The 27942-nt window shown below is 42.7% G+C and overlaps 2 protein-coding genes across 3 annotated transcripts; both read left to right on the forward strand.

Annotated features, from left to right (window-relative positions):
- Window positions 1–288: 288 nt before the first annotated feature.
- Window positions 289–27823, forward strand: col28a1a (collagen, type XXVIII, alpha 1a). Of its 2 annotated transcripts, XM_048992691.1 has the most exons (35): window positions 289–1006; window positions 2273–2396; window positions 11209–11774; window positions 13489–13509; window positions 13910–13966; window positions 14585–14638; window positions 14769–14813; window positions 14974–15000; window positions 15364–15408; window positions 15538–15582; window positions 16136–16189; window positions 17217–17285; window positions 17555–17623; window positions 17839–17907; window positions 18525–18593; window positions 18835–18903; window positions 19037–19105; window positions 19321–19389; window positions 19587–19658; window positions 20688–20756; window positions 20971–21042; window positions 21449–21517; window positions 21750–21818; window positions 21909–21977; window positions 22331–22399; window positions 22475–22543; window positions 23424–23492; window positions 23967–24035; window positions 24118–24198; window positions 24334–24369; window positions 24467–24503; window positions 24862–25416; window positions 25561–25724; window positions 25901–26180; window positions 26461–27823. In XM_048992691.1, exons 2-35 carry the CDS (start codon window positions 2282–2284, stop codon window positions 26676–26678), a joined length of 3579 nt encoding a protein of 1192 aa, XP_048848648.1. In that variant the 5' UTR covers window positions 289–1006; window positions 2273–2281; the 3' UTR covers window positions 26679–27823. The 2 variants fall into 2 exon arrangements, with proteins under 2 accessions (XP_048848648.1, XP_048848649.1); XM_048992692.1 differs by lacking the exon at window positions 289–1006 and having other exon boundaries at window positions 2279–2396; window positions 11249–11774.
- Window positions 3877–6419, forward strand: LOC125718707 (uncharacterized). The gene is made up of 7 exons (XM_048992693.1): window positions 3877–4090; window positions 4198–4263; window positions 4597–4685; window positions 4774–4879; window positions 5102–5207; window positions 5329–5387; window positions 6132–6419. Exons 1-7 carry the CDS (start codon window positions 4019–4021, stop codon window positions 6222–6224), a joined length of 591 nt encoding a protein of 196 aa, XP_048848650.1. The 5' UTR covers window positions 3877–4018; the 3' UTR covers window positions 6225–6419.
- Window positions 27824–27942: the final 119 nt, after the last annotated feature.

Genomic DNA, 27942 nt, shown 5'->3' on the forward strand with positions numbered 1-27942 from the left:
GAACCAGCAGAAGTTTTAAGCATTTGTGTTACCCTGTGTTATGTTTAACTTTTTCAAACGAACATAGAACTGTGAGTTACAAAAAACGACCTTATTACATGGAAGGACGTCTTTCAGTATAGTTAAATGTAGTTAAACACATGTGGCGCTTTCATTTATGTTTTTTTCTTGGGCGATTTTAGAATGTGACATTCAACATAATACAACTCGATATATAAAAAACGACTGCCTAGACAATATGATAGGCTCCCTGAATGGAAAAAATGAAGTACAGCGCTGAAATGAGTGAGCTAGGAAAGACGTTACTGCTGGCGAGTGAGCGCTCCAAAAAGTGACAGGCAGGTGCTGGGATATTATGCAACCGGAATGTGTGGCATGGACAGCTAAGGGGTATAAGGAAGATTATAATCATTCGGAATCCAGATAGACGCTGCATTTATGTAACATCTTATAGCAGTCCGTTGTAGTGTCTAAGGGCACGTGAGTATTTATAAAAAGTATGTAAGTTATATATTCATATTTCATCTGTACTCCTGTTGCTTCACTTTCGAATTTTATTAAACGTATGAAGATGCATAATGACAGTTTATCGCAATAAATTGATTTGTATTGTGCAACGCACCCATGTAGTTCGATAACAGACATTCCGACTGTTTCAGTTACACGTCAGTTATACCCACGACTGGACATCCCGTACCGCTATCAGATATTATTGTCATTATTATTTAATTTCCCGTAGCATTTCCACCTCTAATATCTAAAACGCACGATCGCGAGATATTTGTTCGTTAGACGACGATGAATTAGAGCTTATGTTAGGTAATGTCACCACAGGCAGCAGACACTAATAAATATTCCGGAAACTGGGTACAGCCCAGCCGCGAGAGTATTATCGATGTAAAGATTTTATTACTTCCACTCCGGTTTCGTTTATCGTCTTGTCAAGCGTAATTCCGTTCAGACGAGAAGACTTTTCACCACCGGCTTCCCTTATTGGAAAATCCAGGTAAGTTTCCGTGTTTTGTACGGAACTTCTGTTCTTACTGTACTAATATAAATTTTATTCGACATCGAAAATCAGTTACTATGCATGATGGAGATGTAAGGGATGTGCTGTCGCGTTCATACATTTAAGCTATAAAAAAGCAATATTATAGTGATTAAACTACATTCCGAAACAAGAAGTCACATTGTATATTGCTCTAGGGATTAAAACGGAAAATTTAAATCGTCATATGCAAGATGTAGTTGGGATTTTGTCTAAAATTGTCCATACATAAGTTACATATAGCTGTAAGAAGTTTTGGTGACGCTTCACTTGAGGGGGCACAGATATTGTACTAATACATTGTTATATGTTTGATTAGCCAGAAACCGTTAGTTACATACTAGTCCCATGTTCGTTCATCATTGATCAGTCATAACAGTTTATGTAGCTCTTTAATGTCTTTATTATAGTTGTTCATCATTTGGGCTTGAGTAGTAACTGTAACTGTTATTTGCGTCCCCTCACGTAAAGTGTTACCGAAGTTTAATCTTTCTTAGTTTGTAATATATCATATTTAAGTGGCTATTTTTGTAGGCTATTATTATTTCTCTATGTGACGCTTCTAAGCAGTAGTCGGTGCTGCCGCTACTGCCAGGAGCCATAGCCTATAATTTAACGTATAAATCACTGGTATCGCTTTACGAACAGCGTGGGTTTTACTGCTATGGGCGATTATTTCTGAACCGCTTAAATGACATATCTGACAAATAAACCAACATCGCGTCGATTTTAAACATTAACGCTCTTAGAACATGACAGCAATGGGATTGCCGATTTTAGATCTATACAAAACATCTGTTAATACGAACCAAAGTCCCGTTTAACCAAGCACTTTTTACCGCTTGGTAAAGGCTTGTTTTGCTTCAGTTTTAGTAATACTAATGATAGCCGAATTCCTGCTGCTATACCATAATGTGCTGCCTATACATGAATAATTTGAAATTATGATAAACATGTAAATAACCACAGATGATTTAAAAGACAAAATTATGTTGATATACGGTATAGCCTAAGTTTGTGGCAGTTTAGGTTTTGTAAGATCAAAAATACAAAACGGGAAACTTTGACTTTCCAAAAGATTTAAATGCAATTTAATTTAATGGTTTATTAATAGAATTTTATTAAACCTAGTGGCGACTACGCTATAGGAAAAAAAAGTAAAGGGTAAATGATACCCACGCCGGGTCGCGTCTGTCTGACGAAAGCCTGGGCGTCTCTTTTCAGGTGTTCGCCATGAGGAAAGGCTTGCTTCTGTGCCTTGCTCTCATGATACTTTCAAACGCAGCCAGGAGCCAGGTCAAAAAAAAGAAAGGGCAAAAAGAAAACCGCCTCAAAGATGAAGGAAAGGGTAAGACACCCTGTTGCTCTACACTGACTGCCAGAGCCGGTGTTATGCCGAAAAAGGCATCCCTGCCGTAGAATGCATGCCTGTCTCGGGAGCGCGCACCGCTGAAAACAGCGAAACGAAAGCTCTTTTTTGTAATGCGTAGAAATGATCGTTCCTGTTTACTTAAACTCATAAAACGCACGTAACGCATCACATGACGTTGTATTTTGTTAAAATACAGATATATAACACAAAACAAATAAAATAGATCGCTGATCTGAAAACGCTTTGTTACTTAATGGGCTGTCACTGTTGATATCGATTCAAAAGTTCAAACCAGCAGACATTAACGTGGCAATATAAAGCTTGTTACATTATAAGTGTGTATCAGATGCACAGCAACACTGTTTTTTCACGAAAAAAAAAATTGTTACTCAATCTTTTTAAAATGTCTGGGTCTCGTTTTAATTAATGGCTAAAATAGTGTTGCACCGTGTAGCTCAGATGACACTGACCTGTCTCTAAATTGTATTAGTTAGACGTGCATGGGGTTAGTGCAAATATAATGATGAAGTTGGTTCTTGATGAACTTTTTCTGCGGGGGGGGGGGGGGGGGGGGGCGTGTGGCTTTATTGGCTGCAGGTTCTTCAGCAAGGCTCTTAACCCTCAGCTTTCTGTTTGTCCCACCAGATGGCTGCTTTTTGTAAACAACTTACTCTATAAATAAGGAGGTGTAAAGACAATTTCTCCATGAGTATCAATGAATTATCTATTATTATTACTATTATTATTATTGTTGTTGTTGTTGTTATGTACTTGATGATGGGAGCTGCAGAAATCCAAAATCCAAGGGGATGCCTTTTTCGGCAAGCACCTGCCGGAAAAGGCATCCCCCTGTTAAAACTGGCTGTACTGCAGCTATGCAGCTGAAACTTGCACAGGTAACTTAACAATCTCTCAAATACAAAGTCCCAAAGGCACTTGATGATGGGAGCTGCAGAAATCCAAAATCCAAGGGGATGCCTTTTTCGGCAAGCACCTGCCGGAAAAGGCATCCCCCTGTTAAAACTGGCTGTACTGCAGCTATGCAGCTGAAACTTGCACAGGTAACTTAAAACTCTCTCAAATACAAAGCCCTAAAGGCACTTGATGATGGGAGCTGCAGAAATCCAAAATCCAAGAGGATGCCTTTTTCGGCAAGCACCTGCCGGAAAAGGTATCCCCCTGTTAAAACTGTTACGTAACAGCTCAGATCTCCACGATGCTTGGGCAGGCAAAGATGTGCATGTACTGTTGTCCAAAATTGGACCATACAAGATATTCTACTGGGACATAAAGAAGACTGGTCCTCACCAGCAGCTTGAGAGCGTCTTTACATTTTTTCTATGTATAAAATTATTCACATTTTGGGTATAAATTGTTCTTATCTACATCGGTCAATGAATGATTATTATTATTATTATTATTATTATTGTTAATAATAATAATAATAATAATAATAATAGTGATAGTAATTATAAACAAAATAAATTACAGAATCTGGTAATGATCAATTCTTTATGCATTCATAATAATATTCTATGTTATTTTAGGTAATTAATGCTTTCTTAAGGTTGCTGGTCATTGAGAACAATAAGGTCAACATGAGTAAGGCAGTCATGATTGACTCTTATGAAATGACAGCAATCTGGATGGGGAGGACATCCAAAGTTAAAGTAAGTATAATATTGTTAAATGTAATCCCTGTTTTATACTCAATTCTATTCAGATGTTACAATGTAAAATATTTCAAATATTTTAAATGTAATCAATATCTTTTCAGATGAGTCCAATGGATTTCCAAACAGTTTTGGGCATTGTTAATGTGCATTACCACTGGATGCTGATGGTAAGGCTTGAAGTATAATGTCAAGCATGTGAATGTAATTGGAATTGAAATAAGCCTTTTACCCTAGATAACTTTAAGTATGACAAGTACATGTGAAAGAAGGTCTTAGGAAGAGTAAAACACTATCAAATATTGCTATACATACTGCATGTGTCACATAAAATATTTAGAGTCTCTGACAAACATCAGGGTTTTTGACCCTTTTTTAAAATAAAACAATCACCCAGGTTTCTCTATAGATCATTTTGATCCTGCATATTCTGAATGGAATGTTAGCATTTCAAACTGCTCAACCCCAAACATACAATGCACATCTTATGGCTGACATTGCAGGTGATCTCTCCGCATGAGAAAAAGTGTGTTTTCCTGGACCCAATGGGAGAGACTTCAGGAAATATAAAGAGATGCTCAGAAGCAACAAGGTAAATTCAGTCGTGACTATAACAATAACACCAGATACGTGTTATTTTGTAAACAAAGGTTTTTTGTAACAATCTTTTAATTCTGAAGGGCTTTCATGCGGAAAAAGGGGTGTAATGTGTCCAGATGGCCCTGCAGTGCTCTGCCACATGCACGTCAGCGAGACGGTTCATCATGTGGCATTCTTACTTTAAAAGTAAGTGTACAAGGGACTTCTGTTGTGTTATCAGCATTAACATCAGTGAAATTAAATAGAAATAGTAAATGACCGTTAACTCTTTTAAAAGTTTGAAGGTAGTTTTTAAAGTATCATATGATATATAAAACAAGATTTACATTTTGTTTATCATGAGGGTAACATTTACAGTGTATTTTTAATGCTCCCTTATCCTGATGAAATACTCACAATGCCCTTAAGTTTGCTGAGTGCATCTTGAAGGGAGTGCCAATCAACATCCTGACCACAGAGGAGGCTGTGAACCAGATGAGGTGGGATGTTGCAATGAAACTTCTTGAAGAATCAGGTGTGCTAGACTTAGTGATGTTCTGAAATGTGTGTATTCGGTGGTGATGTTGATATTACCATGCACAAATTTTCTTCTGAAATGCATATTGTTAATGTTTATGTATGTATTATCTTCACAGACAATCTCAGCAACCTGTGTCATTATTGTGGGTTGGATGAAAATGAAGACCCAAATTGGGTAATTTCTACAGTATAATGACAATCAGATGTTGATTGACATTGTAACAGCTGCTCATTGTCAAGTCGTCAATATAATAATACAAAATTTAATAATATATTATATTTTGTATAATAATAATACAAAATTTAGTTATGTTTTTAGGTACTCGGTAAGGATGAATAATGCGAAATATGTAATCTGAACATCTTAGGATAATGTCCATAGACTTAAGGTTTAGTTTTTTTTGAGGATGGAAAGGGGCAGGTTGAGGTGTATGATGCATGCACCCCCTGTATTGTAGTGCCTACTGAGAACCTACATCATTACTTTCATATAGTGGGCCTAATATGTGAACTAAAGCTTCCTATATGTAAATTCTAATTACCCAGATGGATAAAGATAATTTATTTGTGCCAGACTAGCAATGTAATGTTTAGTGTATTACATTAGTTATAAAGGAGATAGCTTCTGTAAAACAAAATATGGCACTCAGCAGTAGAAGTGGTGATTTAAGGGCATTGGTGACCCTTTAGTTAGGGAAGTGTGCTTGTGACTGGAAGGTTTCAGGTTCAAATCCCAAGTCAGGAAAGTACCACCAAAATATCCTGAGCAAGCTACTATACCCACACACTGCTCCCCAGGCACTAAATAATAGCTGCACACTGCTATGTTATGATGTCACATATGGGCTGAACATGTAGGGCACATTGTTGTGTGCTGTGCTGTGTCATCAATGATAATCACTTCACTTTATTTTTTCAGATCTGCTGTGATAATTGTGGGAGGTGGTACCACCATGAGTGCGTACAGAGGCCGCCACTGCACAAGAACTACCTGTGCCCTGCATGTAAATAAATGTTCAGTTCTTGCTTTTTTTTGTTAATTGTTGTTTGCATTTATTTTTTTATGTTCTTGTTCATTTAATTTGGAAAAATTCGTTATTTATTGATTAATTATTCATTCTTGTTCTTTTAATTTGGAGCAATTTGTTATTTTTTTGTTTATTTGTTCATGTTCTTGTAATTTTATTTTGTACAAATAATAATTATTTATTATTATTTATTATTATTATTGTTATTCAAATTATTGTATTAATATTTTGTTTGGAACTATTTATCAATGTTATTTATTTTATTTATTTTTTTATTGTTTGTGAAATTTGAATAATTTGAGTATTGTTTTTGTCTTGTAATTTTAAAACAAAATTAAACTTTTCTACTTCTTCACCATATACTGCCCTCAAAACCACATAACTTCTTTTAAACATAAAATACGATGTTATTAGCATGATTACTAAGCCAACAATGTTATGGCAAACTGTAATACAGAGAAAGGTGTCCTATCATCATTTTAATCCTACTGTAAAATTACTCCATTTAGATTTCATTGTGATTGTGAAAAAAATGTAATACAATGTAAGAGTAAATGGACTGTAGTTATGAGTACATATACAATTACAGTATGCTTTATTTTGATCAGTTTATTTTACCTGTGCATGTATCACATGTGTAGTTACAGTACAGCCAGATTAACCAGAAGCCAGGGTCCAAAAAAGTTTTACATTTCTGTTACTCCCATTATCAAGTGCTTTGTATAAGATGTAGTTACAACATGGTATGATATAGGGTAGTGCACAGCACACCTTAGAAACAAGGGGACTTAATTATAATAGAAACTCAAAAGGAAAAAGTAACAAGGACAATGATGGGTCAAAATAAAGGCAGGCAGGTGAAACAAGAGCTAACAAGAGCCAAACTAAACGCAAAGAAAGACTATGGAAACAAAGCCAAGAAATGCAAGTCGAAAAAGGCATCCCCTTGGATTTTGGATTTCTGCAGCTCCCATCATCAAGTGCATTTAGGATTTTGTATTTGAGAGAGTGTTAAGTTACCTGTGCAAGTTTCAGCAGTGTAGGTGCAGTAGATCCATTTTTAACAGGGGGGATGCCTTTTCCGGCAGGTGCTTGCCGAAAAAGGCATCCCCTTGGATTTTGGATTTCTGCAGCTCCCATCATCAAGTGCCTTTGGGACTTTGTATTTGAGAGATTGTTAAGTTACCTGTGCAAGTTTCAGCAGTGTAGGTGCAGTAGATCCATTTTTAACAGGGGGGATGCCTTTTCCGGCAGGTGCTTGCCGAAAAAGGCATCCCCTTGGATTTTGGATTTCTGCAGCTCCCATCATCAAGTGCCTTTGGGACTTTGTATTTTAGAGAGTGTTATGTTACCTGTGCAAGTTTCAGCTGCATAGCTGCAGTACAGCCAGTTTTAACAGGGGGATGCCTTTTCCGGCAGGTGCTTGCCGAAAAAGGCATCCTCTTGGATTTTGGATTTCTGCAGCTCCCATCATCAAGTGCCTTTAGGGCTTTGTATTTGAGAGAGTTTTAAGTTACCTGTGCAAGTTTCAGCTGCATAGCTGCAGTACAGCCAGTTTTAACAGGGGGATGCCTTTTCCGGCAGGTGCTTGCCGAAAAAGGCATCCCCTTGGATTTTGGATTTCTGCAGCTCCCATCATCAAGTGCCTTTGGGACTTTGTATTTGAGAGATTGTTAAGTTACCTGTGCAAGTTTCAGCAGTGTAGGTGCAGTAGATCCATTTTTAACAGGGGGGATGCCTTTTCCGGCAGGTGCTTGCCGAAAAAGGCATCCCCTTGGATTTTGGATTTCTGCAGCTCCCATCATCAAGTGCCTTTGGGACTTTGTATTTTAGAGAGTGTTATGTTACCTGTGCAAGTTTCAGCTGCATAGCTGCAGTACAGCCAGTTTTAACAGGGGGATGCCTTTTCCGGCAGGTGCTTGCCGAAAAAGGCATCCTCTTGGATTTTGGATTTCTGCAGCTCCCATCATCAAGTGCCTTTAGGGCTTTGTATTTGAGAGAGTTTTAAGTTACCTGTGCAAGTTTCAGCTGCATAGCTGCAGTACAGCCAGTTTTAACAGGGGGATGCCTTTTCCGGCAGGTGCTTGCCGAAAAAGGCATCCCCTTGGATTTTGGATTTCTGCAGCTCCCATCATCAAGTGCCTTTGGGACTTTGTATTTGAGAGATTGTTAAGTTACCTGTGCAAGTTTCAGCAGTGTAGGTGCAGTAGATCCATTTTTAACAGGGGGGATGCCTTTTCCGGCAGGTGCTTGCCGAAAAAGGCATCCCCTTGGATTTTGGATTTCTGCAGCTCCCATCATCAAGTGCCTTTGGGACTTTGTATTTTAGAGAGTGTTATGTTACCTGTGCAAGTTTCAGCTGCATAGCTGCAGTACAGCCAGTTTTAACAGGGGGATGCCTTTTCCGGCAGGTGCTTGCCGAAAAAGGCATCCTCTTGGATTTTGGATTTCTGCAGCTCCCATCATCAAGTGCCTTTAGGGCTTTGTATTTGAGAGAGTTTTAAGTTACCTGTGCAAGTTTCAGCTGCATAGCTGCAGTACAGCCAGTTTTAACAGGGGGATGCCTTTTCCGGCAGGTGCTTGCCGAAAAAGGCATCCCCTTGGATTTTGGATTTCTGCAGCTCCCATCATCAAGTGCCTTTGGGACTTTGTATTTGAGAGATTGTTAAGTTACCTGTGCAAGTTTCAGCAGTGTAGGTGCAGTAGATCCATTTTTAACAGGGGGGATGCCTTTTCCGGCAGGTGCTTGCCGAAAAAGGCATCCCCTTGGATTTTGGATTTCTGCAGCTCCCATCATCAAGTGCCTTTGGGACTTTGTATTTTAGAGAGTGTTATGTTACCTGTGCAAGTTTCAGCTGCATAGCTGCAGTACAGCCAGTTTTAACAGGGGGATGCCTTTTCCGGCAGGTGCTTGCCGAAAAAGGCATCCTCTTGGATTTTGGATTTCTGCAGCTCCCATCATCAAGTGCCTTTAGGGCTTTGTATTTGAGAGAGTTTTAAGTTACCTGTGCAAGTTTCAGCTGCATAGCTGCAGTACAGCCAGTTTTAACAGGGGGATGCCTTTTCCGGCAGGTGCTTGCCGAAAAAGGCATCCCCTTGGATTTTGGATTTCTGCAGCTCCCATCATCAAGTGCCTTTGGGACTTTGTATTTGAGAGATTGTTAAGTTACCTGTGCAAGTTTCAGCAGTGTAGGTGCAGTAGATCCATTTTTAACAGGGGGGATGCCTTTTCCGGCAGGTGCTTGCCGAAAAAGGCATCCCCTTGGATTTTGGATTTCTGCAGCTCCCATCATCAAGTGCCTTTGGGACTTTGTATTTTAGAGAGTGTTATGTTACCTGTGCAAGTTTCAGCTGCATAGCTGCAGTACAGCCAGTTTTAACAGGGGGATGCCTTTTCCGGCAGGTGCTTGCCGAAAAAGGCATCCCCTTGGATTTTGGATTTCTGCAGCTCCCATCATCAAGTGCCTTTAGGGCTTTGTATTTGAGAGAGTTTTAAGTTACCTGTGCAAGTTTCAGCTGCATAGCTGCAGTACAGCCAGTTTTAACAGGGGGATGCCTTTTCCGGCAGGTGCTTGCCGAAAAAGGCATCCCCTTGGATTTTGGATTTCTGCAGCTCCCATCATCAAGTGCCTTTGGGACTTTGTATTTGAGAGATTGTTAAGTTACCTGTGCAAGTTTCAGCTACATAGCTGCAGTACAGCCAGTTTTAACAGGGGGATGCCTTTTCCGGCAGGTGCTTGCCGAAAAAGGCATCCCCTTGGATTTTGGATTTCTGCAGCTCCCATCATCAAGTACATAACAACAACAACAACAATAATAATAATAGTAATAATAATAGATAATTCATTGATACTCATGGAGAAATTGTCTTTACACCTCCTTATTTATAGAGTAAGTTGTTTACAAAAAGCAGCCATCTGGTGGGACAAACAGAAAGCTGAGGGTTAAGAGCCTTGCTGAAGAACCTGCAGACATGCTGAGGCTGCGTTTGAACTAGTGACCTTCTGATTACATGGATACAGGCTTAGCCAATCAAGCCACACGCTGCCCCCCCCCCCACACAGAAAAAAATATAGCCCCTCACCAACTTCATCATTATATTTGCACTAACCCCATGCACGTCTAACTAATACAATTTAGAGACAGGTCAGTGTCATCTGAGCTACATGGTGCAACACTATTTTAGCCATTAATTAAAACGAGACCCAGACATTTTAAAAAGATTGAGTAACAATTTTTTTTTCGTGAAAAAACAGTGTTGCAGTGCATCTGATACACACTTATAATGTAACAAGCTTTATATTGCCACGTTAATGTCTGCTGGTTTGAACTTTTGAATCGATATCAACAGTGACAGCCCATTAAGTAACAAAGCGTTTTCAGATCAGCGATCTATTTTATTTGTTTTGTGTTATATATCTGTATTTTAACAAAATACAACGTCATGTGATGTGTTACGTGAGTTTTATGAGTTTAAGTAAACAGGAACGATCATTTCTACGCATTATAAAAAAGAGCTTTCGTTTCGCTGTTTTCAGCGGTGCGCGCTCCCGAGACAGGCATGCATTCTACGGCAGGGATGCCTTTTTCGGCATAACACCGGTCGACGCATTAGGTGGCCACTGAGGGCGCCATATTATGAGGGAGCGCCAACTATTACTGAGGGGTGAACCTTGTCTAGAGCTCTAGGTGGGCTTTGACTGGCACTGCTGATTGCACCAGTATCATACACACCCAGAATTCTTCTGTAAAACAAAATACTGGTACAACTCCTTGGCACAGCAACACTAAAGCCAAAAACTGTAGCTCATATATCTTTTTGGATGATAATATGAAGGACCCTTCATTAGAGTTAGTGCTAGACTTTCTCCAGATTGACGGTGCCAAACACAAACTCAAGCCCTAAGCCAAGGGGAATTATGTGAACCATCTATGGCATCTCCTTCGTGTTTGATATCCACCTTTCAGAGGCGACGTGTCAATTGGAGATCGCGTTTCTCCTGGACAGCTCCGAGAGCGCCAAGACCGTGCTGTTCCAGAAGCAGAGGGAGTTCGTCCACAGCCTGGCGAAGCAGATCGTGCAGATGAGGTTGCACAACCGGGAGCTGAAGATCCGCATGGCCCTCCTGCAGTACAGCAGCACAGTCACAGTCGAGCAGCGATTCCGCGACTGGCAGAGCCTGGAGGACTTCCAGGTCCGGCTATGGGCCATGGCGTACATCGGTCAGGGCACATACTCGTCCTACGCCATCACCAATGCCACACAGCTCTTTCTGTCAGAGACCAAACCCGACAGCCTGAGGGTGGCGCTCCTCATGACGGATGGCGGTGACCACCCGCAGAACCCCAACACTGTGGGAGCTGCCAGTGAAGCAAAGAACCACAATGTCCGCCTGTTCGCCATCGGGCTGTCGGATAAGGCCCAGCAGGGCCTGAACAGTGCCAAGCTCCGCTCCATCGCTAGTCACCCGCCCCAGCATCACTTCTTCAGCCTGACAGACAGCCTGCTGGAGAAGAAGATTCTCAACGAGCTGGTGTGGCCCCGCCTCTCATTATAATATTAGCTTTCTGTTAACTACTTTATATTGCTAAAATTAGGAACTTGACATTGATAGTTAGATAGCTAGCATTCCTGAACATTCATGAACCATTTGCTGTATCTTCTGACCGCATTAGATGTTCAGAAAAGGGCTCAAAGCATGTCCCAAAGCAAACCAAGAGCACCATCTAGTGGGGTCAAAACGTACAGCAAATGGTTCATGAAGCTTCATTTGACTGTCACTAGCTAGCTAACTAACATAATTGTAAATTGTAAATATAAAGCAATATTAGTTGTGTCTTGTTGACATTGATATACAGTGCTACCATGGTTTGCGAGCATAATATAAAGTAAAAATACATAAAACAAATTAACCTGCAATTTACCTTTGAAAAGAATCGTGGATGGTGTGAGGGAGACGAGAGAGAGAAGAGGAAGGTTATTTTGTAGAATGACTTTCACTATAACTAACGGAATCACTGCTATCTGTTGACTCAGTGGAATCTTTTTCTTTTTGTTTGACTGTCCGATGACAGCTGCTTTCGCCTCCTTTTTGATTGTGCGGAAATGTGGCACTGCATTGTTGTTAAACGGATTCATTGCTTGCACTGCTACGCCCTTATTTGGGAGGTGCTTTTCTACTAAAATTTGACTATACGAGTGAGGCACGCCGACTGAGACAATTACCCACAATCCCGTAGCGAGAGAGAGAGAAGAACCATCGACTCAGTTGTGATCACGTGACGCTCGGCAGACAAAGCGTATACATAATACTCGTATTGCAAGACCTCACTTGTTTATCAAATTAATAAAAAATTTGTGCTCGTCTTGCAAAACACTCGCAGACCAAGTTACTCACAATCTAAGGTATTTGCTTCACCAGCAGCAATCCACATAACTGCATTTACAACATGACATCATTCACTGATGGCTCTGAAAAGACAGCAGTGATATGTATGTCTCTTTGCCTTGTGCCCTGAGCTTCCTGGGATAATTTCCATGCTCACTGCAGCCCTCTACTGGAAAAGCGGTTATGGATGGGTGGATGGGTGGATGACACTGCAATATGATGCTATCTAAATATTGGCCAAAAAGAATGAGAAACTAAAACATATAAAAAAAATGCAGGGGTTCTTGATAGCTTGTTAGTTATTACAGAAGGGTATAACCAAAATTTACAGAAAGTACCAAATTGCTCCAAACTATGCTTCTCCATTCCCCTAAACAGCACTCCCAGTCTATCTCACATAGACCATACAATGTTCACTCTTAGCTAAAAGCCTCTTACACTGCAGAGTTCTTATTATGAACCTTGTACTTTGTCTCTGCTCCTCACTTTGGTTTCATTATGGCATCAGTCCAGATTGCAAGACTGTTTCCCCCACATGACTGTTTATCATGAAGTTATGTAGAATCAATAAGGGGGTTGTCTCCGTCTGGAAGGCAATACAGGCATTTTCCACTAAAACTCCAGATCTGATATCAGACAATGAAATAATTGTATCTTGTCCTAAAGACATGAACATATTGTTCCATCTCATTTTTCCAAGAGTGGAAATTAGATATATGCAGTTACATATTTGACTCTTTGATACCATAAATATATTAATACAGGTCAATGAAAATCATTGCCCACTTCTTTGTTGATGGTCGCTACAGTGATTTCTGCACATTTATTTGTTTTTATTTTTTATTTTTATCTCTTTCAGAATAAGACCTCCACAGAGGGAGTAAGTACAGCAGCATGTCATTTGCAGATAATTCAGTTAATATTCTGTGATGGGAGTAGGGCAGAGTAAATTGGATGGTGGAGATAGAAGGTTTTTTCTGGGACTGTGTGAGGAATTCAATTAATAATTGCAGCATCGTTTTCATCCTGTGTTTCAAGTTTATGTGAATCAAAATATCTGGTAATAATCTGCCAGAAGAACTGAATGTAGGCTGGATGCTCATTCTGTTCAGGTCATGGACACTGGCTTAGTGATGGGCAAATGAAGCTTCATGAACCATTTGCTGTATTTTCTGACCCCACTAGATGGTGCTGTCTGTCCATAAAAGGGCCCAAAGCAAATCGTTCATGAAACGTCGTCTCCCCATCCCTACACTGGCTCACACTTTGCTGTGTTTTAGTGCCAGCCGAAGGTCTGCTTGTGCGACAAAGGAGAGAGAGGTCTTCCTGGAATCATGGTAAGGATGCTGCAGCGACCTCCTCCACTCTGTCAACCACAGTGGGTGCCAAGGATGCTGTGGGAGGAGCCTAGAGTAGCTTGTTATAGAAAAAGAGTCTAGAAACCTTGGCATAATACAATGAAATCAAAAGGTGGCATCTTCTCAGGACAAAATTTACATCAGGACATTAAGATCACATTGACTAACACACTTCAGTAGAATAGAAAGAATCAAGTCTAGTCAGCAATATATAGTGGCTTGTAATGCTGTGCCATACTCTGTGTTGGTGTTTAATGCTGTGCCATACTCTCTGTTGGTGTTTAATGATGTGCCATACTCTGTGTTGCTGTTCAATACTATGTCATACTCTCTGTTGTTGACTGATGTTGTGCCATACTCTATGTTGCTGTTTAATGCTGTGCCATACTCTCTGTTGCTGTTTGATGCTGTAAAATACTCTATGTTGCTGTTCAATACTATGTCATACTCTCTGTTGTTGACTGATGCTGTGCCATACTCTTTGTTGCTGTTTAATGCCTTGCCGTACTCTCTTATGTGGTTTAATGCTATGCCATACTTTTCATTTAATTTAGCATATCTGAATGTTTTAAGTAGCAAATTACTCCCCCTGTCCAGGGAAAAAAGGGGGATCGTGGAAATGATGGTGCTCCAGGTGTGAAGGGATCGAAGGTAAACCTTTCAATCATCCTAATTTGACTGAAGTAAGTATTTTAATTCTGTCAGGTTTAAACGAGAGACTACAGGTATCAAGTGGGAATATAAAGTTTGTTCCTCTACTGATTTTGTTTTCTGCACTTAGGGAGAACCTGGAGTTAACGGGCAACCTGGAATCACTGGAGATGAGGTATGCAGCAGAGGGTTTACCTGTACACTCCACAGCTACAATGTATGGGCAATGTAGGCTTCTGTTATTTTGCTATGATTGCCTAACCATCTATGGTGGCTTGGGCTACAACTGCAAATCCATTACATATTACCATAATATATATGTATGTTTTTTATAGGGCAGGCCAGGATATAAAGGGGAAAAGGTGAGATACACCTGTTTATTCCATTTTCTTTTAGTTCATTTTAAAACTGAAAATGCTAATAGTCAATTTAGATGTATTAATTTCAAAATATTATATACAACTTTGTAGGTTATTGGCATTTCTGATTGCTGACCATTAGATTATATTGGTTTGATTGTTAAAACATTTTAGTTTAGACAAAAGATGCAACACTGGACTGAAATGTGCATGGAGGCCATTTCACTTAAATTCTCTCAACATTTGTCCACACTGATTACTTAGCTATTAATGAGAAAGTGCAAGTCCAGCTTGCAGGAAAGTAGAGCATGTGGCGCATGACCCCATTGATGCTTTGTGTGATCACACACTGTGACTGTCCTGCAGGGCGGGAGAGGGGAATGCGGTGCACCTGGCCTCAAGGGGGAGCAGGTGGGTTTGATCAAGGGCCACTGGGCAGAACCCACGTGTTTAGTCTCTGTGCCTCACAGATGCTAGAGATGCTAATGGACGCTAAGAGATGCTATCGGAGGCTAACGGGCATGTCATCATTTTCCACAGGGCCTGGAGGGGCCACTGGGGCCACGTGGAGCCCGAGGAGAACAGGTGTGGTATACAGGTGAAAGCTATCGACCAATAGCATTAGCAATGGGGTGGAGCCACTTGTCAAGATGCTCAAGTCAGCCCCTCAAGCCTTGGCACAGGCTGTGTTTGAACATGATTGGGCCAAGGATCCAAGGGCCCACCCCCTTATATGATGCCTATCTGGTTTTTTGACACCAGTGATATCCCAGAGCTATCTTCGGGTCCCCCCCCCCCAGCAATTCAGTATATTTGTTGTATTTCACCTGCAGCAAACTCAGTTAAGGTCACGAACATCAGTTTCAGCTAGTTGAGATCAAAGAGATATTCGGAAAGCTCTGCTCTGGGAGGTTACAATTGCTTTTACGTTTTTTTAAATAATTTGACTGCGTGGTAGTTTGTAATGCTAAGTGTTTCAGGAAAATGTGATTGAAAACTTTGGGCTGACCTTCTCCTGCAAAGGGAAATTATTTCGACTCCTTTTACTCCTTTCCTACGGACCAGAACTTTAACTTGCTCTTCCTGAAAGCTGTCTATCTACTAAGACACACATTCAACTCTTTTTCATCCGTCACAGGGTCCCATTGGACCGCCTGGAGACCTGGGTCCTGAGGGGAGAACTGGCCCCAAAGTAAGGATATTATTCTACATGTTCCCAAATATACAGGAGAGACGTTTCCTCCCAAGAAGGTATTAGGGTCAGGGGCCTACGAGTCCTAATGCTATGTTCCAATCAAGGAGAACGCTGGTGTTTCCAAGCTGAAAAAAACACCTGTTATGAGCTAGTGCTGTAACACGGCCAGTGTAATATACCTTTAGTAATATAATAAACTATTATTGTATAAAATAGTACGCTTCTGTAAGTTTGATTTGCAAACTGAGAATACTGCACAACAGCCTAAACATGATAACCCTGAAAGACCAAAAATCACACCTTCAGTTCTGTTTTCACAGAAGTTTCATTTCTTTAAGCTCCGGACTGCTACAGCTACCCATATCGCTTAATAGTTCGCGTATGTTTGCGATTCTTTTTGATTTTCAATCTACACACATAATAGGTCTTATTTTACTTGTAGCATGTTTACAGCAATGTAAGAGAGGAAAAATCACTCTATATGGCCGTGATTATTTGTCTTTCACGGAAATTGCTCCTGCGAGGGCTGCCGTGTTGTGCGATGTCTCTGTGAAGTCGGTGTCCGTGAAATCGGCCTGTGCCGCCCTGTCGGAGCTACAATATTGACAGCCGCGCCAAAGCACTTTTTCCAAGTAGGAGGTTGGACTTATTGTTTGAAATGTAGCTTAAGCACCACAAACAGCGTGACAGCATTATGTGTGTGTGGTATGCTGTCATCGAGATGGAAAAATCTGGACTAAATAGAATAAGACAATAGTCCCTCTATGTTCCTCTTAAATGTCACATAGCTAATTTCCGTTAAGGACACAGATAAAATTGCCGTGTGACTGGCATTCAGCGACAGTGTTTATTGCCACTCAAACCATGCATCTGTGTGGGGACCCCAAGGTTTGGGTCCCCCTGTTGGCCACAGACAGTCACTACACTTAGGGGTGGGCGACTTTTTGAGATCAGGCCCAAAAACAGGAAATCCTTTTCTTGGAGACTGGCAAGCCAGCATGAACCTTTTCTGCCTCTCTCACAGGGAGACCGTGGGCCCAGCGGGGTATCTGGGCCTCCAGGAGATCCTGGTGTTGGACACCCCGGAGCCAAGGTGACTAATGTTGGTTTTCAGGTCCAGTCATGCAGAGGTTCACCCTTAACGTTGAGTTTAGCTACCTTGCACTTACATTCCCAAAAGACATATTAACACAATTGAGCAAGTCTTACATATATGACACATAAAGTTCAGCCATTAAGTTAAACAGATGGACAGAAGCAAAAATGACACTGATGTGTTGCCAGCGGTGTGTGATGTCAGAGGTCAAATGTCACGTGACTGGCTAATTCCTCCCTCTTGTTTCTGTTCTCCCTGTGTCTTAGGGGGAGAAGGGGAACCTGGGAAGACCTGGACCCGCTGGTCCCACTGCCATAGGGGAACCCGGCTTGCCTGTATGCCTACGCTTACCTCAGTCATGTGACCATGTAGAGGATTTACCTGTATATGCGTATAACTGTAATAATTCTTGTTTGAAGCCATTATATTCAGAGGTATCCTGTAAATGTGAAGTATCTTTTCATAAGTAATGCTGGGACCTTCCGAATTGAACTGCTACATATATTCCCTCTCAGCACAAACCAAGTGTTTGCGTGTGTCTGTTTTATAGGGTCCACCTGGTGTCCCAGGGATGCAAGGACCCCAAGGGATCGTTGGAGAAGGTCTACCGGGTCCAAAAGTAGGCTACACTGAGAGGTTCTCAGTGACTGTTTAAGACTCATTCCGTGGTGTATATAATAAATACATTATACTTCAAATATATTTAGGCTTGGTGCATGTATACAACTGTTAGTTACATTTATACGTCTCAGAGGCGTGTGTCCTTATCACCTTGCAAGACATGGTTTGATCTACGTTCTTTTTTTTGGTAAACTAGTTGTGTAACTAAGACCTGAAATATCTGAAAGGAATATCTTGTCGGGCCAAATTACATTTGAATCGTTCCTGCAGGCTTTGCAAAAGACTCTTTCTTTGCGTCTCGGAGGACAGGCCAGGGGATCCTCCGGCTTAATTTCAAGGCGGTTCCCCCTCATGTCAGAAAGGCTCAATGCTGCTTTGCTCATGCAAGATTTGTATACTCACTTCCTGTGTTATATCTCCCTGAAATTAAAGGTTACTGAAAAATTTTGGGAGGATAAAGTTTTTTGAGTATTATTTACGGTATTATTTTGGATATTATTTCATGGTCTTGTTTCTTCGGTAGTTTAAATACTCTACCACCTAACTCTAACAGTTACTCAGTCATGCATGGCTCCTTTTGGGAGAACTTCACCAATATAGTGGTCAATATTTCAGGGCGACCAAGGATATGACGGGCCCAGGGGACCTCGTGGAGTACCCGGACTGGCAATCAAGGGGGAGAAGGTGTGGTTCCTTCAGTAAGCTCTCAGAAGAGCCACTCGATGTTCCTCAATCTGAAATCTCACATGTCAACAACATAGATATAATGTTATTACAGATGTTCCTCCTGACACAATGGATAGAATAGCAACATTTGTATGGGAGCATCTACCTTAAAAAAAGGAGAAACTGCTGAGAGGAGGTGGGGAATGGGGTGAAGCTGAGCTTCTGTGCCACGTGTAACTGTGAACTCTCTTCTGGTCAGGGAATTACGGGAGCTTCCGGACCACCAGGAGAGACTGGACTTCCGGGTTCAGGTATTCAAGGAGAAAAGGTAAGACCTATCAGCTATTAAAAATGACACACTAACTTTGGTCCCTGCAACCCTGTGCTGGATAATAGTTGGACAATAAATGGATTTGTGATTCCATCCATCCATTTATCCTATGACTGTGTGTCTCTGTTAGGGAGATCGAGGACAAACGGGTCCCCCAGGCCCAAGAGGGATTCCAGGTTCCGGATTTATGGGGCCAAAGGTAATTCTGACCAAACCATCTATCCATGAATGGCATTTGGTAATTCTCACCCGTGTCCACTAGGGTGTCCTCTTTTCTGCATTTATGGTCATGACTCTCAGTCTCAGTCTGCAGTCCAAGCCACATGACCCACCTGAACCAATGGAAAAACACAAGGTTGACTCCGCCCACACACTATGTAATCTATTTACCAGAAAGTGCTGCTTTCCTCACAGGGTGACCAGGGTTTCCCAGGTGAGCATGGGCCTCAAGGGGAGAGAGGAATCGGAGAGCCGGGGCCCAAAGTAAGGGAGAAATGCCGAACGCTATTTGATCCTACAAGTATGCTGAATGACAATCAGCTTATCATGCAGGATTGTATAAGATATTTAATTGTATAAGATAAAGTAAATTGCATTTTACCTGATTCATAGTTTGCATCAGAGTATTTTTTGTAATAGAATTTGTGAATGTGTTGGTGTGATTCTGTGATATGAATCAGGGAGAACCTGGACCAGATGGATTAGCTGGACTCCCAGGAATCCCAGGGGAAGACGGAGCGGTTGGGCCTAAGGCGAGTGGATATGGGGTGTTCATGAGGCATCCATGGGGTGTTAATGGGGCGATCATGGGGCGTTCATGGGGCGTTCATGAGGCATTCATGGGGTGTTAATGGGGCGATCATGGGGCGTTCATGGGGCGTTCATGAGCCATTCATGGGGTGTTAATGGAGCATTCGAGAGGTGTTAATGGGGCATTCATGGGGTGTTAATGGGGCGTTAATGGGGCGTTCGTGGGGCGTTCATGGGGCGTTCATGGGGCGTTCATGGGGCGTTCATGGGGCGTTAATGGGACGTTCATGGGGCGTTCATGGGGCGTTCATGGGGCGTTCATGGGGCGTTCATGGGGCGTTCATTCTGCATCAGTCATCAGAGATCCGTGGTTTATTGTCCATGTTTCTGCCCCCCATGAAGACCTCCTACCAATGCATATTCAGGGGCTATCATGTGTATTTAAATCACATATTCTGTACAACAGTGGCCAGTCTGATTACAATCCACACACACACACATGCATAGATATATATAAATGGGGACCTTCCATTTATTATTTGCGGGGAAATACAAATATTTGTGGGGAATGTTACTGTGGTTAAACCGAACTGAGTGCCTTATGGTCTGTGAATGTAATAACCGAGAGCCTTACGGTCTGTGAAAGTAATAACCGAGAGCCTTACGGTCTGTGAATGTAATAACTGAGAGCCTTATGGTCTGTGAATGTAATAACCAAGAGCCTTATGGTCTGTGAAAGTAATAACCGAGAGCCTTACGGTCTGTGAATGTAATAACCGAGAGCCTTATGGTCTGTGAATGTAATAACTGAGAGCCTTATGGTCTGTGAATGTAATAACTGAGATGCTAATTTGCACCAGCCGCCAATCAGAATAAATATTGTGGCACGCTGGACTAGGACAAAATGATTAAAAAAAGGATGTTAAATTAGTGTAGACTCACAATACTTAAGTAAGACCCTGCCTGTCAAATACAGACAGAATAGGGATTTTTAAAATAAATTTTGTCATCTGTTTTATTAATAAAATCAGGGGGAGACTGGTTTACCTGGACCCAGGGGACCAGAGGGCGTACCGGGAAAAGGGATTTCTGGAGAAAAGGTACCAAGTCTATATCTTTGGCTGTCTTGAAACACTGTGTCGATTCAGATTTAAGATTAAAAGTGGTCCATCTGACTACTGAGCAAGTACAGTTGCTGACAACAGAGGGGGGGCTGCTTATATGCCCTGCTTGCAGTCGTGGGACAGGCCTCTCCCCCAATGGGGTGGTCCTACTCAAGAGATACATGGAAATGTGTCTGCTCTCTTTTTGCAGGGAGACCGAGGAGACAGGGGTTCCAGGGGTCTGCCAGGGGTAGCAGGGCCTGTGGGCCCAGCGGGGGCTAAGGTAACAAACAGTACATGATATGGGGGTGTGTGTGTGGGGGGGGGGGTCAGATGAACAGATTACAGTCTGTGTATCACTCATCCTGGTGAAAATGGCGTATCAGTCATCCTGGTGAAAATGGCGTATCAGTCATCCTGGTGAAAATGGCGTATCAGTCATCCTGGTGAAAATGGCGTATCAGTCATCCTGGTGAAAATGGCGTATCAGTCATCCTGGTGAAAATGGCGTATCAGTCATCCTGGTGAAAATGGCGTATCAGTTATCCTGGTGAAAATGGCGTATCAGTCATCCTGGTGAAAATGGCATGCTGTCTTTCGTCTCAGAAGGCAAATCTTAAATCACAGCTGCAGTCAGGTCAGAATCGTGGCCGATCACAATAACGTCGGCTCGACATCTCTGCTTTTAGGGAGAACCAGGAAGCGTGGGTCCGATGGGGGTTCCTGGGATGCCGGGCCAGGGCATACGGGGCTCCAAGGTGAGGCGGGGGGCAGGGTCTGAAGCCTCTTGGTTACCCTGAGATTCATTCTGGGGGAGTTTTCATCTCTGCTGTATAGAGAACCTTCCCCAGAACTGTAGCGGTTGCCTTTTAGCAAAGTGCCTGTGGTCCTGTACTGATGGGGGCTGAAGCTGGACCAGGGAGGCGTGTTATTGTACGTGAAAACATTCGACACATTTCACGTTCTCTGAACACGGCCTTTGAGTTGCAGGGGGACGTCGGTCCGCCTGGGCCTGCTGGACCAGTGGGAGAACAAGGCACTGGACTTACTGGACCAAAGGTAAACTAAGCATGCCAGGGTGGGGGGGGGGGGGCACTTCAAAGTCATGGGAGGAAGCCAGCTGAGATGCCGCCATTTTGCATGTTCCAGGGGGAAAGAGGACTGCAGGGTCCTGTGGGACCACAAGGTGCTAAAGGGGAAGGTAGCACTGGGCCCCAGGTGAGTGAGTGTGTGTGTGTGTGTGTGTGTGTGTGTGTGTGTGTCATGTGCTTCTAGACTCAGAAATAGATATTTTAATAGAAGGTGATGCCAGACTGTCTGCTCTCGGTGCAACAAGAGTAATCATTCACAGACCACAGGTGTAGGAGTGTAGGAACAGCTGCAGGCATCTCGACAAATCTGATAAAAACACAAAACACAAAGCAATTCCATAGCTGACTGCTAACTCAGATACACAAGTTACAGGAATATGCAGATAAATAAAAAACCGCCCATTGAAGTCTGTGGATTTATTACTATTCTTTAACTTTTCAGCTTGCATGTAACAAAAAAACCTGGATGCTTATTTACAGGGACTGCCAGGAGTACCAGGCCCACCTGGAGAGACTGGACCAGAGGGGAAAGGATTCCCAGGACCTAAGGTAGAGGGTTTCCCCTCTTCATGGAGCCTAATGCTCGCCAATGCAGTGTCTGTACCCAACGTTCACTGTATTTAGGGAGACAGAGGGTCCCCGGGTCTCCCTGGACCGTTAGGACCACCAGGACTTGGAGTGACTGGATCCAAGGTAGGACAAATCCACACGGGATTCTCCTTTGCGGTAATACAGGGACATCCCTGCTCTTTTTAACGCGTCTCACCCACCACAGTACAGGTTAGCCCAGCTGAATCATAGGTCGCCTGAGTTTAGGGTGGATAGTTCAGGTACAGAAATAAAAATTCCTGACCATGATTTTGTTTCAGCCAACCAGTTGAGTATTAAGACTCACAGGACTCTGTTAGATGGTTGAAACAAAACTTTGGTCTGGACATTTACTTTCTGGACCGGAACTATCCAGCTCTAGCTGGGTTTGAGGTTCTTTCCGTCTGGTCATACCCAAAGTCATCTGTACAGTTGCACAGCAAATTCACTGCACAAAAGACAAGCCTCATTCATTCAGTCACATGATCAGTAAAGACATCAGGTACAAGTGACAGAAGTACGTATTTGACGGTGAAGCATAGAATTAAAACTCTGATTATGCACCTTATTTTGTTTGATGTGATTATTAATGTACATACAGGCATAGAGATTCCACCAGCATTTTAATCCTTGGTGTTAATCAGGTACGATTTAGCTTTGCATCTATCCATCTTACATAAAGATGTATCCATGGAGACCATGCAAACTGCATGGGAGGAGGGGTAGGAAACGACCCCACAACCCTAGCAGTGTGAGGCCACCATGCCCACCCCTTGAGCTTATTACATAAAATATCATTACATGAGATTCGCCCGTATGAAACCTCAAGCTGTAATTCATGGTCATTACGTGCTGAATTACGAGTGTGGGTGAACAAGCGGGAACAGCTTTGTGTATCAGTGATCCCCCCCAACCCATAAATACGATGTGCATGTCAACCTGTACAAGATGGCACGACTCGTAGGATAAGTGACTGTTTCTGCAGGGCTCTACAGGACAACCGGGTCCACCCGGTCTGCAGGGACTGCCAGGCGAGGGCGTCCAGGGAGTCAAGGTAGAGTGAACCCCCCCCTGGAGAGACACCCCTGTTTATAATATTCTAATCAAGGCATCACACGGCTCTCAGGTTCCCAAAAGTAGAAGGAGGGGTTCTGGAACACCAGTTGACCTGTAACATTGAGTGGGCTCAACAATTGACTGTTTCATTCAATAACAACCTGGAACTGGACAGGAGTGACTGTCGCCGTTTGGGTTGACAGTTACTTCTTGGGTTGTTTTTTTGTGATGGTGATGAGATTCAGAAGAGTGTTGTAGGCCGAGGGCTCATATTGCACAAATCGGACGAACCGAAACACAATTTAATCTGGACTGTGTCCTCAAATTTGATCATCAACGCACCCTCCACTTGCCAAATTTCGCTTTGTGTTGCTGATGGAATCAAATACTTGAATAACCTGGCTTAGATCATCCTGCTTTTCTGTGAAAGCAAACATGACATTGTTCATGTGAGTCTGGGGGTCTTCTGTAGGGTGATGCTGGATTCCAGGGGACACCAGGCCCTCGAGGACCTCCGGGGACTGGTCTTCCTGGAGAAAAGGTATGAGAGGCCGGTAAGCTGATGAGCTGAATCATGGAAAGTTGAAAATTTTATGCCAACCAGAACGACACATATCTTGCAGGGAGACAGAGGATTTCCCGGTGAGCGGGGATACAAGGGAGAGAAGGGAAAATATGGAGAAATGGGAATCCCGGGAAAAACGGTAAGCCAAACATTGTTACTTGTAGCCACAGTAACTCAAAATCATGTGACACGTCAGGTGACCATTAAAGGACGACAGCTTTTGTCAGAGGGCTCTGTGCTATGTAGATGACAGCAGGCTTTCTTATCTTTTCAGGGCAGATCTGGGCAGAAAGGAGAGCCTGGTTTGACAGTGAGTAAATATTCACTGTAATGCACATCACGCTCTCCATCTTACCTAATGCAAAATCACTTTTATTATAGATTCTGCTTTTACTCTAATTTTACAGAGAGAAGAAATCATTAAAATCATCAGAGAAATATGTGGTGAGTTTTGTATTAGTTATATTTCTGCACACGGGAATTTAACGACAATGGAATAAATTAGCGGTTTGGGAGATAGACGAATAGGTGGATGTTAGTAGCTAAATTGATGAAAGTCGCTTAAAATGCACTAAACACATATGAGTGTGGTTTTCAAAACCTGTCTACCCCAGTGTTTCCCAATCCGGTTCTCAGGGACCCGCAGACGGTCCAAGTTTTTGTCAGCTGAGACAGATCAAAAACGTGACCCGTCTTCGAGTCCCTAAGGATCGGATTGGGAAACACTGGTCTACCCATTTCCTTGAATGTCTGGTCTGTAGGGTCGATACAGGCCTTAAGCTCTTTCTGAACCTTCTTTTAGGATGTGGCATCAAATGCAGGGAGAGTCCCCTGGAGCTGGTCTTCGTAATCGACAGCTCCGAGAGCGTGGGACCCGAGAACTTCGACGTGGTGAAGGACTTTGTGAACACGCTGATCGACCGCGTGTCCGTGAGCCGGGAGGCGACCCGCATCGGCGTGGTGCTCTACAGCCATATCTCCACTGTGGTGGTCAGTCTGCAGCAGCAGTCTGGCCAAGACGACGTCAAGGCCGCCGTGCGCAAGATGGCCTACCTGGGCGAGGGCACCTACACGGGCAGTGCCATCAGGCGGGCCAACCAGATCTTCCAGGCCTCACGCCCTGGAATTCGAAAAGTTGCCATTGTGCTGACTGATGGCCAGACGGACCACCGGGATGAAGTGAAACTAGAGGACGCGGTCAGGGAGGCGCACAGCGCCAGCATCGAGATGTTTGTGATCGGTGTGGTCAAGCGCAGTGACCCTCTCTACAAAGAGTTTGTCGAGGAGATGAACTCCATGGCCTCTGAACCCACCGACGAGCATGTGTACCTGATCGACGACTTCTTGACACTTTCTAGTAAGTCCTCTCCCGCTGTGTGGAGCCACCACAGTTATTGCATATTATGCAAATACTTACCTAATTGGTAAGGAGGGAAATATTTTGAAGAAACTGAAAAACGTCTTAGCCAACCTCAATACCTTTCCAAATTGTGTGTCACAGCCCTGGAGAGTAAACTCTTGAGTCAGATTTGTGAGAGTGAAGATGGGTCCAAGTTCAGTCCAGTCTCCCCCAGTTTCCTTACTCCGGATACCCCTGACCTTCCAACCAAACCATCAGAGAGGATGGACATTGGCAGTGGTAGATACATTATAACAAGCAAACAGGTAAATACCCTATCTAAGTCTTTTATATCTTTGTTAAACCTTACGGGCTGCTTAAGTTTGCCTCGTAAAGCGAATTCAGCGAAGTTCTTTAGCAAACGAAGAGCCTTGGAAAGTGCATCAATGAGTGTTGTGCAGCAGGTCATCATTTGTTCTATGGTCACCTCCTCCCTCCCCAGCCAGAAGGGCCAGAACAGCCAACACCCCCTCTTCTCCTAGGCCCCACGTTGGACAGCTACGATATCCACTCCAACACGATTGGAAGAGCCCGGGTCAACCAAGAGAATCAAACAAGCCTAACGGGAGAATCGACAAGTTTCTCGGCTAGGGGACACTCACGGTTGTACATTTCTTCTGCTGGGGGCCACAGTCCAGTGGAGCAAAAGCTTGTCACAGAGGCTTTGCAGCAGCCCCCACCCCAGCCACCTCCACCCCTGGATCATCACACTTTTGTACCCGGTAATCAGTGGTCTTTTATCTTATACTACTAATCACTGGCTAAAAGCCATCAACCATGAGACCATTCATAGCAAACAGTCGCGCAAATACTACTCAGGGCTCCAGGAATGCAGTTCAGACCACTGAATCATCTTGGTTTTCCCATAACGAATACTACATTTGAATTACACGGTTACCAGTACCAAAGCTGATACTATATTTTGGCTTTAAAGCAAATTGCCCAAACGCTGAACAGTTGAAATCCATGCAGAAATATAACAAAGATTTTCACTCTTTCCAGAGGTGAGATGCAGCCAGGTTCTGGACCCAGGCCCGTGCCGGGAGTACGTGATGAAGTGGTACTATGACCGTACGGCCAACGCCTGTGCGCGCTTCTGGTACGGAGGCTGCATCGGCAACCAGAACCAGTTCGAGAGTGAAGCCAGCTGCAAAAAAGCCTGCGTGGGTGACACTGAACCACAGCTTCAAGGGCACGTCGCATCTACTATTGTAACTTGAAGGGTCACCTAGGGTTGTTCTCTTAAAAACTTTACTCATGAGAGAGGGGAAAAAAACATGTAAATTCTGTCTGGATGAGCCACCGTTTGTAAGGACTAATTGACCATCATGTTCAATGAGGAATTGATGAATAAAAAGGTGGTTACTCACATTACGCATGGAGGCACCGTAAGATGGTGTGGGAACTGCCTTTTTGAAGTACAGTTCTCTTGGACCCTCTTCAATCCTGATCAAACGCTAAAGCTCTCAAACTTTTTGATGTTCGTTAAGAAGTCATTTTAGGAACAAATGAGTTATCGCTGTGTGTACCTGTCTACCTTGCTATGTCTAGCAAGTAGCATTATAATGCAACATTTGTAATATAGTCTATCATCTTTAGGACCTGAAAGGTTCAAAGATGCATCTGTTATTCAGGTAATTATACTGTTTACTGCATATTGCTTCATTGTTTTAAAATTAATTGATCATTCAGTCATTGATCACAATAACTGTAATTGTGTCAAAGTCGTTTGTCTGCATGATCTCAGATTATTCGAAAATGTCATCACAATGCAATACCACAAGAACTTCAGGCAATCCTCAACTGACATAAGTACTCCATTCCACAAAGCCTTACGCAAGTCAGATTTACGTAGATCAGATTTACCTTCAAGACACATTATACCAAAATAAGCCAAATATTCCTGTATTTTTTGCGTTAATGCTTCCATAAATTCTATGCATCTGCTTTTTTGTGTGAGTCCGGATTTACTTAAATTGGTTTTTATTTAAGTCTAAAATATGTTTATTTTGTACAATATCAACCACAATAAATCAGAAAGTTGTTTTACAATTAAACCTATAATTTAAGCATGTGCCATTCTTGAGAGAACCCCATCTTTAATACAAGGATCAAGACTCCCCGAATGTCCCGTCCTTGTTCTTTTGTCCAGTATTAGCATCTGCATTGTCTCAACTCTGTATGGCTATATGTAAAGGTCACTCACCTCTGTATGGCCGGAGTTCATGCCATGGATATAATGGACCGCATACCTTTATACTGTCATTCGTTTTCATTACGCAGAATAACAGTAACAAAATGCTACAGCAAAATACAATCGATTTTGGCAATACCGGAATAAAGGAAGGAAAATATTTAACTATAAGGCATTTGCATACCTTTGGTCATTATGTCTTATGAAATGTGTGTGTGTGTGTGTGTGTGTGTGTGTGTGTGTGTGTGTGTGTGTGTGTGTGTGTGCGCGCGCGCGCGCGCGCGCGCGTG

This window comes from Brienomyrus brachyistius, chromosome 23, assembly GCF_023856365.1.
Source record: "Brienomyrus brachyistius isolate T26 chromosome 23, BBRACH_0.4, whole genome shotgun sequence".
NCBI lineage: Eukaryota > Metazoa > Chordata > Actinopteri > Osteoglossiformes > Mormyridae > Brienomyrus > Brienomyrus brachyistius.